General features: G+C 46.7%; 1 protein-coding gene across 1 annotated transcript; it reads right to left on the bottom strand.

The window, feature by feature from the left end:
- Window positions 1-2,107: 2,107 nt before the first annotated feature.
- On the bottom strand, window positions 2,108-8,324 carry LOC144163031 (toll-like receptor 2). The gene has a single exon (XM_077693814.1). It carries the CDS (start codon window positions 8,293-8,295, stop codon window positions 5,995-5,997), a length of 2,301 nt encoding a protein of 766 aa, XP_077549940.1. The 5' UTR covers window positions 8,296-8,324; the 3' UTR covers window positions 2,108-5,994.
- Window positions 8,325-10,347: the final 2,023 nt, after the last annotated feature.

Here is a 10,347-nt window from a genome sequence, read left to right as displayed (position 1 = left end):
TGGGCTGCGCGTTGCAAGCCTTTTGCGGATGCCAGCGAAGTGCACGCTATCGCCAACTCAGCCAAGCAATGCTGGACGTTCTAGACGAAGTTAAGTCGATTCTGAAAAAATTGAGAGCAAAGAGAGCGGCTTCGGCTGAGGTTGGATTGAAGATTTTAGCTTTGGGACGGCATGCTAACTTCTAAATTTTGGAGTGGCATCTATCTGATGAGGTATTACCTTCAGATAGTTGGTTTGAACCCGACAGTTCCTTATGCACTGGAGAGTAATCTGGCGCTGGCGTCACTGCGGGTCACGTCAAGGTCGTCTGCATCGCCATGGGTTTTAATTATTCGACCAACACAGCTGATTTTCATGATTAGCTAGAATTAAAACGCTTTAGTTGACAACAATTTAAACACACTGCCACGAGAACACCAATAATAGTGTTTTATTCTATATGTAGAAAGTAAAGCACGCCCTTTAGAAGTAAAGCAAAAAGAAGGTAAAGCGCACTATCTTTATTAAGAACTTGTCGTAATGGTTGCCTCAGTGCGAGTGACATGTCTATGCACAGCGAAGCAAGAACACAGAAAAATGCGCGCAGATCCACAGTGTGATTGATTGTTTCTAGGGTTTAACGCGCCGACGCAACGCAGGCGATGAGGCGCGGCGTAGAGGAGGGCTCCGGATTAATTTTCACCACCTGGGGATCTTTAACGTGCGCCGAACTCTCGTACACACGGGCGTTTTTGCTTTTCGCCTAAACCAGAAAAGCGGCCGCCGCGGCCGGGAATCGAACCCGCGAACTCGTGCTCAGCAGTGCAACGCCTTATCCACAGATCCACCCTGTGAAGGTGGTTGGAAAGCGAAGCTGTAAATTACTCCCACAACGATTACCCATGCGAGATCACTGGAATTTATACACGTGGCTCTACAAAGAGTGAACCCAGAGACAAGTGAAATGCAATTAATCCCACCCTTTATTAGTTCAAAGAGATATTCTCTGTTAATGTTTAATCAATGGATGATTCATGAACGGTGATTGGTTGAGTTGTACTGGTTAAGAACATTATATGAACTCTTTTCATATAAAATTGTACTAGCCTCAAAGCTGGTGTTAGACGGTATCAATTCTCATCCGTCTCTGCCACCACTGGCAAAGGGGGCGATATCGGCGGTAGAGACGGAGAAGATCGATGCCGTACGTTGGTGTGAGCTTCCTATATTTTTTGAACTCATAGCGCATGCGCAAGACGTGCACACGGCCGCTACACGTGCCGTGGGCAGAGCGGGTAGCTAGAACGCAAGGTGTGAATTGCAAGGATAGAAAAACTGCGCGGAAACGACAAAACAATAAGGAAGGGACAGGATGGGCGCAAGGACAGGAGTACACCCGTCCTGTCCCTTCCTTGTTGTTGTGCCTTTTACGCGCAGTTTTTCTACTCTTGAAATGGACTTCCAACTCGACCAAGAATGCGCTGTTCAGGGGTAAACCTGCAGATGTGCTTGGCGAGTGCACCGTCATTCTCTCCCGTCTAAGCGTGGGCCTGTAGCTCAATCGGTAAGACAACTGACTCTCGCTTCGTTTGTGTAATCATTCCAGGTTCGCTTCTTGGGGTTGCCAGTAACTTCTCTTATTTGTTCACGGGAGTTTTCTGTTGACACCAACTGTCACCACAGAATCTTTGGGGGGTAGAGGTAAAAAGCTTCGCTATGAAAACATTCTTAAGAAGGAAATGTCATGCAAAGCCGGAGCCAGAAGCTGAACTTTTCCCTTGATCTCTCTTTATGACCTACATTTCTAGGCGAAGTTTCCTCTGTAGTAACATACTCAATTTTTCTAAGGAGACATCAAATTTGATCTTATCAGATAGTTTGTTTAGAAAAAGAATGGCTTGAGAACACTTTCTCGCCGTTTTCTTAACTGGGTGCACTGTTAGAAGATATGGGGCGCCGTCTCAAGCAAGCAAACAACCCCACCGAATCTACAGGGCGCAGCTGACGAATGGGGTGGCCGTGTGAGGTGCGGCTTTTGCCGTACGGAGTGGAAATAATGAGTCAGAGCCTTGAACATAACAACAGAAAGACATATTTTAACAGGCAAAACACTGTACAAGCACGAGAACATGTAACGTTAATGAGGGGTCACTTAGAACGAATACAAATGCCAGAAGCAGTTCAAATACAAAATGTACAATAATGAGCTTTAACCATGAGTATTCCGAAGTAGAAAAGTTAATTTAAAGCTAAACAGTCCGATGCATGTGAGAGACAGAAGCCCACAATATCCACCGACCAGGCCGGACGATGCACCGCTGTCGGAGGCGATTCGGCTGCGTGTGAAGCGTGGCTTCCTCGCAGGCCAGGCCGTCCGAGGTGATCAGGGGGTTTCGACGCCCGGGAGTACGTTGGAGTCCTCCAGGGCACGGGTCACCAATTGTGGTGCACAAACTGTCAAAAGCCGTTGTTACATCACGACGTCCACACATAACTAATTTGATAGGCGCGGATTCTTGTTTTATAACGGCGCCGGCACGGAGAGTGGCCACAACACACAACCCGCCTGCCGTTGTCCAGCGCACAACTTCCCTCTTTCTCCCATCTGGAATCATCGGCGCGCCTTAGCACTGGGAAAGCTTCGCTCGCCCCCTCGAAAGCGCTCGAAGCTTCGACGAAAGCCGAGCGGCGGAGTTTTGCGCTGTGCAAAAGTATGATAAAGGTATGCGATACTTTAAAACGCCGTACGCTCGAGTTTGTGACACAGCCCCCCAGTTTCATAATATTAGGCAATATATCCCCAAAACTCACAAAGTCTGGTGTACGCGTCATTCACACCTAGCGAACAAAAGATGCAGTGCATACTAATACAAAAATGTAGTACAGTACAGTTTTTTTACATAATAATAATGTCACATGCATCGTTCACATACAGAACGAGGGTTTGGTACCGATTCCTCCTAAATACACAGCCTACGCACGAATGACAAGTTAAAGAACAATACGGTCTTTCTGAGATACCTGAGATAGCAGATCAAGCTAGTCCACATGACAGAGTTCTCGTCAAAGTCATTACAAGTGCGACTCTTATGAACTATACAGACTGTAATCTAGTGCAAACGTCTTGTAGGCTCACTCTCAATGAGTGCGAATTAGTACCCAGAAGCACATACAATGTACTGGTGCAGTAAAACCAATAATGAACAATAACTAATATACGGTTCACGAACAACAAGATGCAACCGGAAGGTTCCCGAATGCCACCAGTTAACGCCAATAAAACACAGCAAATGTACTGTACAATAGTGAAAGCAAAGTTCACGCAAAACGCAACTAGTACGATAATACACAGCGTATACACTGCTCCGCTAGAATGACAACCTAAATGCAAACTTCGCGTACAGTGCAATAGACAAATAAAGAATACAACGTTCAAGTACAGCACACGGCCTCAAGATAAAACTCGGTCACACAATTCCACTGTGGACGGGCAGGTGGACTTGCGTGGCCATGCGGGTACCAACGGGCAAAAACTAAACCAATATGGGGGCATATATTTTTGTGTTCTACAAATTAGCTTTTTCAGCAAAAAGGATGTTGAAGTTATAACCACTGTTCGCTTGTTTTTGATTGGCTTGAAACCCTTTTGCTCCTCATGTTATTCTTTTTTAATTTTTGGGAAGGGTAAACACGGAAAAAGAAGAATTGGCGGACACCTTACGGTCTATGTTGATACGCATCAATTTCTGCCGGGCGCTTTCAAGTATCCGGAGTCGTTATGAAGCTAGCACGCCAACCGGTGAGCCCAAGGTACATCACAATGAAGAATACCCGCAATTAGCGGTTGGGCGCATGTCTGAGAGAGTCGATCCCTAATGCGCCCACCGAACAAGCACGGTAAACGACAAAACAGCGAGTATAGCGAAATCTAATGAGTGGATGCAGTTTGCACCTTATTCATTTTTAATTGACACATGATTATTTTGTGAAAAAACACAGACTTAGTTCATTAGTAATCTCTAGCAGAAAATTAGCCGCGTATCTGCACATTTTGTTGCAAATCTCATCAAAAGACGATAGTCTTTGTAGACTTATTCAAAGAAAATGTCCCCCTTTGCTTTCCCGTTAACCTGTCATGCTGTTCGGGTACCGTCACCCTCAGCCCAAGGAAAACACACTAAAGGTTTGCTCAAGAACGATTTGCATTTACCGCGTTCCACTGCTGTAGGCCGGGTTCATCGACACCAGCGCTGCAGTACGGCGGAGACGTACTTCAAGGTTTATAGAACCGCGAGGCCGTGCTCCACGTGCGTTCCAAGCAGAACTTGGAACTTAGCTAGCGGAACCTTTCGTTGCTGTTGCCGCGTGATTTTTATATGCCGCCAGGAGGTGGCGCGGGCAACAGCAGGCGGCGTTTTTTTACAGTAAATGTACAATATTATTTGGCATCGAAAAACCAAGAATCCATGAATTTTTACTAAAAGCACTCTGTAAATATCCTGTCTGTCCTAATATCCTGTCTTATATTTGCGTAATGTCTTGTTCTTGTTCAACAAAGTTGACAAGTATGAATATATAAGCCTGGCTTTGACGTTTACATTTGGTAGGGACTATTGCGCAATTTATATTTTACTTTGGTCGGGTGGCACAATCGAATCACAGGCAGACATACAGACAGACCAAAATTTCTGGGTTTAAGTAGCCAAAGGAAGACTATCGTCTTTAATAACAAACACAAGGCGGTGCCCGCGTTAACCCCATCAAGCACCGTAGTGATGAACCGCTGGTTTACAGGGTGTCTTGCTGCCATTCGTGATTCCAAATATCGATTTACCCGTCGCTATGCTAACATCAATATGCCAAATAGGTATGCAAGCGTTTTCTTTGTTCACATACAGAGTGTTCAGGTTACATATGCTAGGAATTTTTTCTTAGCCCGGCCTTCTCACAGCAGTGTTATATCAGCCGATATAATTAAATGGGCGGGCCAGATGATGGAAGAGAACATGCCATTTATAACGCTCTTTATAATCAAAGTGCACATAAATCGGTTGCCAAAGCCAAAGTCGCCTTGTGTCCCATATCTCAATTTAGCGCTATCTTTAGTCAATATCTGCAAAATACGTTAGTGTTTTCTTAAAGCTAGTGGAATGCTGCGACAATCGACTAATGATACTTTGCTTTATTGTTTTTTTTCTTTCCCTAACCCTCCTCCCAACGAAATTACATGGCCCCGTATGACAGCCTTACGCTCAATTTATCTTTTTGCAAATGCACACGGCAAACTAGAAGACAAAATGGGCCCTTAACACAAATATGCTTCTGGTTCTCAGCGTGTTGAGCTGTGTCGGGCTAAAAGCTCAACACAACAAAGGTGAGGGTAAGAATAGGTTTCGAACTATATACAACATACATGCACAAAAACGCTGTGCCTTAATTTGGTATTTTCAGTTGTATGTTCTTTAAAATTAAATAATCTCAGTTGTAAAGACGTTACCAGCTTCAATTTCTACTGTAGGTACGTAGAGTATGTCCAAAATATTCCAAGGATACGCGATAGTCGTAATTGGGCCAGGCTGATAGCATTACATACTGTCGAAAATTTCCTCGCTTAAATAAAATGAACTGAGCAGAAGGGGCGAATTTGGAAGACTTTTTTCAGCAGGCTGGTTTGGTTGCGAATGAAAAGCGGCAGAAGTTGACTTCGTGTTTCACCTGGCTCCTATAATCCAGAACCTTTTCTGTTCTGCAGCACGTATGGGGATTGCTTAGTGAAATTGAAACGGGAGTGAAATGAGATTAGAATAACTGAGGCGGTACTGCCATATAGTTCTCATGCTTTGTATGCAAATGAACCAAACATATAAGTAAAATATGGGGGTGTGAAACAAACAGAGCGCTAACGGTATAATGGGCACAAACAAGACTACAGGGAAATTTTGAGTCTCAAGAACAGAGACAAATTTGCATATCTGACATCTCTTTATTATTAAAATCCAAGCTTCTGTTAGAATTCTATCGCTGCAGAGCCGCTTGAACCTGCAACCAGAAAAAGTTTTTCCGCCTCTCCGGTGCATTTGACGGGGGAACTTCTATGTACGTCCTCGATTTTGTGAGAAACTGGAGCGTGTTGCTCATTTCAGATTCCCTGAGTTGCTCCCTTTTGATGAAGATCAAACCGTCGGAACGCTCGCTGTCAGACAAACAGTGTTGAGCGAGTCTCAATTCAAACATGCACCAGCGGCTGTGGCAGAATGCGGGGCTCAACACGAAGAGGCAGACGCGACTCTGCGTAATGGCTCGGAATATATTCTCGCGGATCAGAATACCCGGAATGAAGTCTCTCTCAGCGACGCAAAGTCGGAACTTGAGGGGAGGCGATTCGAGTTTGTGCAGCAGAATGTCGTGAACCCAATCCGAGTCAGAGGCATGGTAGGATAGGAAAGCGTCCCATGCGTAGTTCCCCACGTGCACGCGCCTCCTGTTGCCTTTGATGCCAACTTTAAGGTACAAACATATATATATGAAGTACCAGCGGCATCTGTAAGCACCGTAAACAAGCATGGCGGCCGACATGATACAAAGTATCCCCGGAACAGCGTACACCCGATAATAGTCCACAGCTACACACTCTTCCTCTCTCCATGCAATGTTTCGAACAGGGTATCCGTGTTGCTCTTCTGGAACCTTGCAGACTGCGCACCCCACGCAATGCACTTGGTGATTGTCAAGAAAGTTGTGGAGGTTGTTGAGGTAGCAACTGTAGCAATCCCAGGGATTGAAGTTGAGGCTCACGTTCTGTATGCCGTTCAGGTCATCAAACGTTTCATTGTACAGCACCGCGATCTCATTATGGCCAAGATCCAACAGTTTTAGTTCTGTCATCCGAGAAAAGATTGGTGGCGTCCACTTCTTTATTTCGTTGTGGTTGGCTAAAAGCACTTCAAGAGAACTGTTGAGAGGTTTGTCCACACGGAGTTGTTGTATGCTGTTGAATGATATGTCAAGAATTCGCAACGACATCAACGGAATGAGAATATTTGTGCCATCAAAGACCGTCAGGCGGTTGCGGGTCAGGTTCAACCGTAATAAACCTGTAAGACCTTTCAGCGTCGCTTTATTGAGTGCTGGTATTTTGTTTGCCTGCAAAGAAAGAACCTGCAGTTTTTTCAGGCATATAAATGGAGAGCCTAGTAAAATCTCCAGGTGGCACCCGTCCATATATAGCTCATGCAAATTCGGGAAACCACATAGGTCGCGATCACGTAACAGGATCACGTTACTGCCACTTGTGATTAATTGCACAGCACTGCTGTTTCTCTTACAGCGGCCGGGACAAAAGTTAAACTCCACTGCTGGAGGAATATTTGTGTCAGACATGTTTAGAGATGCCAGTGTTTTCAGTGAAAATATAGCTTCTGGTATACCGGGCAGCTTCGTGCCTGTCAGAGAAATTTTCTTAACATACGGAATGAGGTCAAATGCGTTCGGGTGAATGGTCTCAATAGGAGATTGTGAAAATTCAAGATGCTGAATACTCTTCATGGGAGGATAATCGTTGAACGAGATTTTGTGGAAAAAACACCTGTAGAACGCGACATGCCGAATAGGTGTTAACGCGAGAAGGTCCAGAAGCGCCGTGGGGATTTCGTCGACTATTGCCGCAACCGTAATAACTGCGTAGGTGTAGACGTTCGCATTGTTCCAGGGATTGCTGGTATGTGCGAGAACCCTAAAATAATGTGGGTCCGGGAATGCGTGGAGGCATGGGTCAGCAAAGCTGTAAACGCTGAAAACGCCGCTTCGGTTCACCCGCTTGGTGTCACACATGGCAACAGCAACCGGCGGGGGCTTCGCGAATGTCACGTCAAATGTCATCAGCCGAATGTGCTCCAGAAACAGCCGAAAATTCAAAGCAACCAGTCCGAAGTGTCTCTTATCCGCCAACTCGATATTATCGTATCTACTAAATAAATTGTGAGGAAAATAGTCCCATTTCTTTACCCGCACACGTTGGAGGGACAAGCAGACTGTGGCACAGCCCTGAGACACGGGGCGACCAGTATCTTCTGAAACGAGTAGTTGCTCCATTGTCAATATCTCGTGCTCAGGTGTCACATACCCATCAATAGGGAACTTGACACGAATGTGGCAAAGAGCGTGAAGACGGCCGTTTTCAAAGCTCAGGTTGCAGTTCTTGAATTCCCGGAAGAGGGTCGTCAGGTTCGTGGTTAGATGGCAGGGCAGATAGGTCGAGACTCCCTCGGTTGAGCATACCCAGGTCCACAGAAAGAACACATGCGTCTTCCAACGCATGGGAATCTGGAACAGTTAGGAATGCAGATATCAAATAACTAACGTTTTTAACGTCACGAGTACTGAATAAAATGAAAACAGGTGCAATTGCCTAAATGGGTTTGTTGAAAGCACAGCCCTCTGTTTCTCTAGAGCTGAAATTTTCTTTGATTTGTCAACCATTAAGAAACAACCATGGGTACTTGCAGTGTACAAACTTGCCGTTCTTTGCTACTCAACAGATTGCCAAAGTACTTGCATGTTCCGTAAGATCCAACTCGTACATTCAACTCTAGTATTATTAGGGTACTCGCCTTGTTGTGAAGTCCCACATAGTAAAGTAGCAATTTGTAAGCAATATTTATTTATTATCAGTGTTAATATCAGTAAGGTCTCGAATATCATCAGATTTTTAAGGATCTAACAAAATTAATGAGCCTTGATCTCGTTAAGCGTGAAATATTTCTCCCATACCTATAGTTCGAAGTGATTGGAATGGCACCAACACTTCAGGGTCTTTTAAGCAGTGGCGTAACTAAGGCGGGCATGGGGGTACAAGTGCCACGGGCGCCACTCGGGAGGGGGCGCTGAGCCGAGTCTGCACAACTGGTTGCCGAGGGGGAGAAATCGTAGCTAGGGTGTCTTTCAGTAGCAGGGCGGCGCTGCTGCAGAATTCTCAGTGGCAGAGAGTTCTTGTTTGGGTTTATTGGTACGGCATTGTAGCACAAGGATAGCGCTGCAGAAGACGAGGACGAAGAGAGGGGCCACACACGAGGCGCCGGCACGCCCCTCCTCCTCCGGCACACCGCCCCGGGAGTGTGCCCCTCCATTCGTCCTCGCCTTCCACAGAGCTATCCTTGTGTTACGATGCCGCTGTTCAAGCAGTTAAGCTGTTCTCCCCGCGGGAAGCGCCGCACACATGTAATAATACCTAGGTACGCCTGGATAAGGCAGTTAGGGAGGCAACACGGGATGATATCCAGTGTACCTGCGTGCGTGCTGTTCGCATGTGTTTTGATGTGTTCTCGTTTGTATTCCAGAAGCGCCGAGAAAGGGTTGAGGCTACTGGGAATTTGCGCTCAGTGGATAGTGTGAGGGGTTCCTCGGTGACCTAGCCAGCACTCTGGGGTCGGCCACCACGCTATCGCCCGGCGTGTCAGCCACGCGGGCTCCCATGCCTACGGCAGTTGAGCGAGGTTCACCGATACGAGAACACAGTAGACAGTAGTGCCGAAGCACAGCCGTTTATTTGGGGAATCCCAAAGCATGTGAGCACAAGGCTCGACGGCGTTCACGAATCACGCCGTCCGGGTCGTGATCACGAACAGGAGGCAGGCACTCACGGTGCGCAATAAAGTTCCCACCTGAGATACGTGTATCCGCCACCGCCGCGATGTTCCGCCGAACCAGCCCCGACCGGGTCTCCGACGGGACTCTCCCCGTCTCCCTCGCGCACACGTTCGCGCCGCCCGCGCGCCTATGCCTATGCCCGCACGGACCGGTGGTGCCATGTCTCGGGGGCGCCGACGAACCAGCGGAGCGCCGGACCGGTTTCAGCGCACAAGCGTCTCTCCCGAAGCGCGCGCCGGCTCGGGATCACGGGTCGCGGTTCTCCACGATTCCCACAGCCCTTATATTTCGGTTCGCTCATTGCACGAATTCTTACAAGGCGAGGTGAACAACGTTCAGGGAATTGTAGAGTTCCTGGTATTTAAAAGTCGCGGTGCCTATTGTTGTCAAGTAAGAGTCGGACCCGGATTGCAATGGTCAAAGCGGTAAACCCGGTCAGTAGGTACCTTGAAGACACACTTGAAATTTTCCAAGTTATGCGAAATCACGACGAAGAAACGGCTGAAACGAGAAGCAATCGCACACTAGCTATTGCACCAGTGGATGGTAAGATATGATTTTGTTCTATTTTGCTCGGCTTTTGGAACAAGATACTGGGTCGAAAAAATCGTGTTTAAAGGCTGTAAGACTCAAAAATGAACTTTTACGAGGCTGCTTTAAGCATGAACGCTTTTAGAGAACAGTTTCATGGCGAATGGGAAACGCTGGTGAGTGAGTCCCTCG

The sequence above is a fragment of the Haemaphysalis longicornis genome, unplaced genomic scaffold (genome assembly GCF_048455015.1).
Source record: "Haemaphysalis longicornis isolate Haplotype H1 unplaced genomic scaffold, Haemaphysalis longicornis Haplotype H1 scaffold_12, whole genome shotgun sequence".
Classification (NCBI taxonomy): Eukaryota; Metazoa; Arthropoda; class Arachnida; order Ixodida; family Ixodidae; genus Haemaphysalis; species Haemaphysalis longicornis.
The sequence above is the reverse complement of the archived record's forward strand: the minus strand, read 5'-3'. Positions and strand labels throughout refer to the sequence as shown.

Coding starts and splice junctions, on each gene's coding strand:
- LOC144163031 (XM_077693814.1), bottom strand. CDS start 8,295: ATGCGTTGGAAGACGCATGTGTTCTTTCTGTGGACCTGGGTATGCTCA.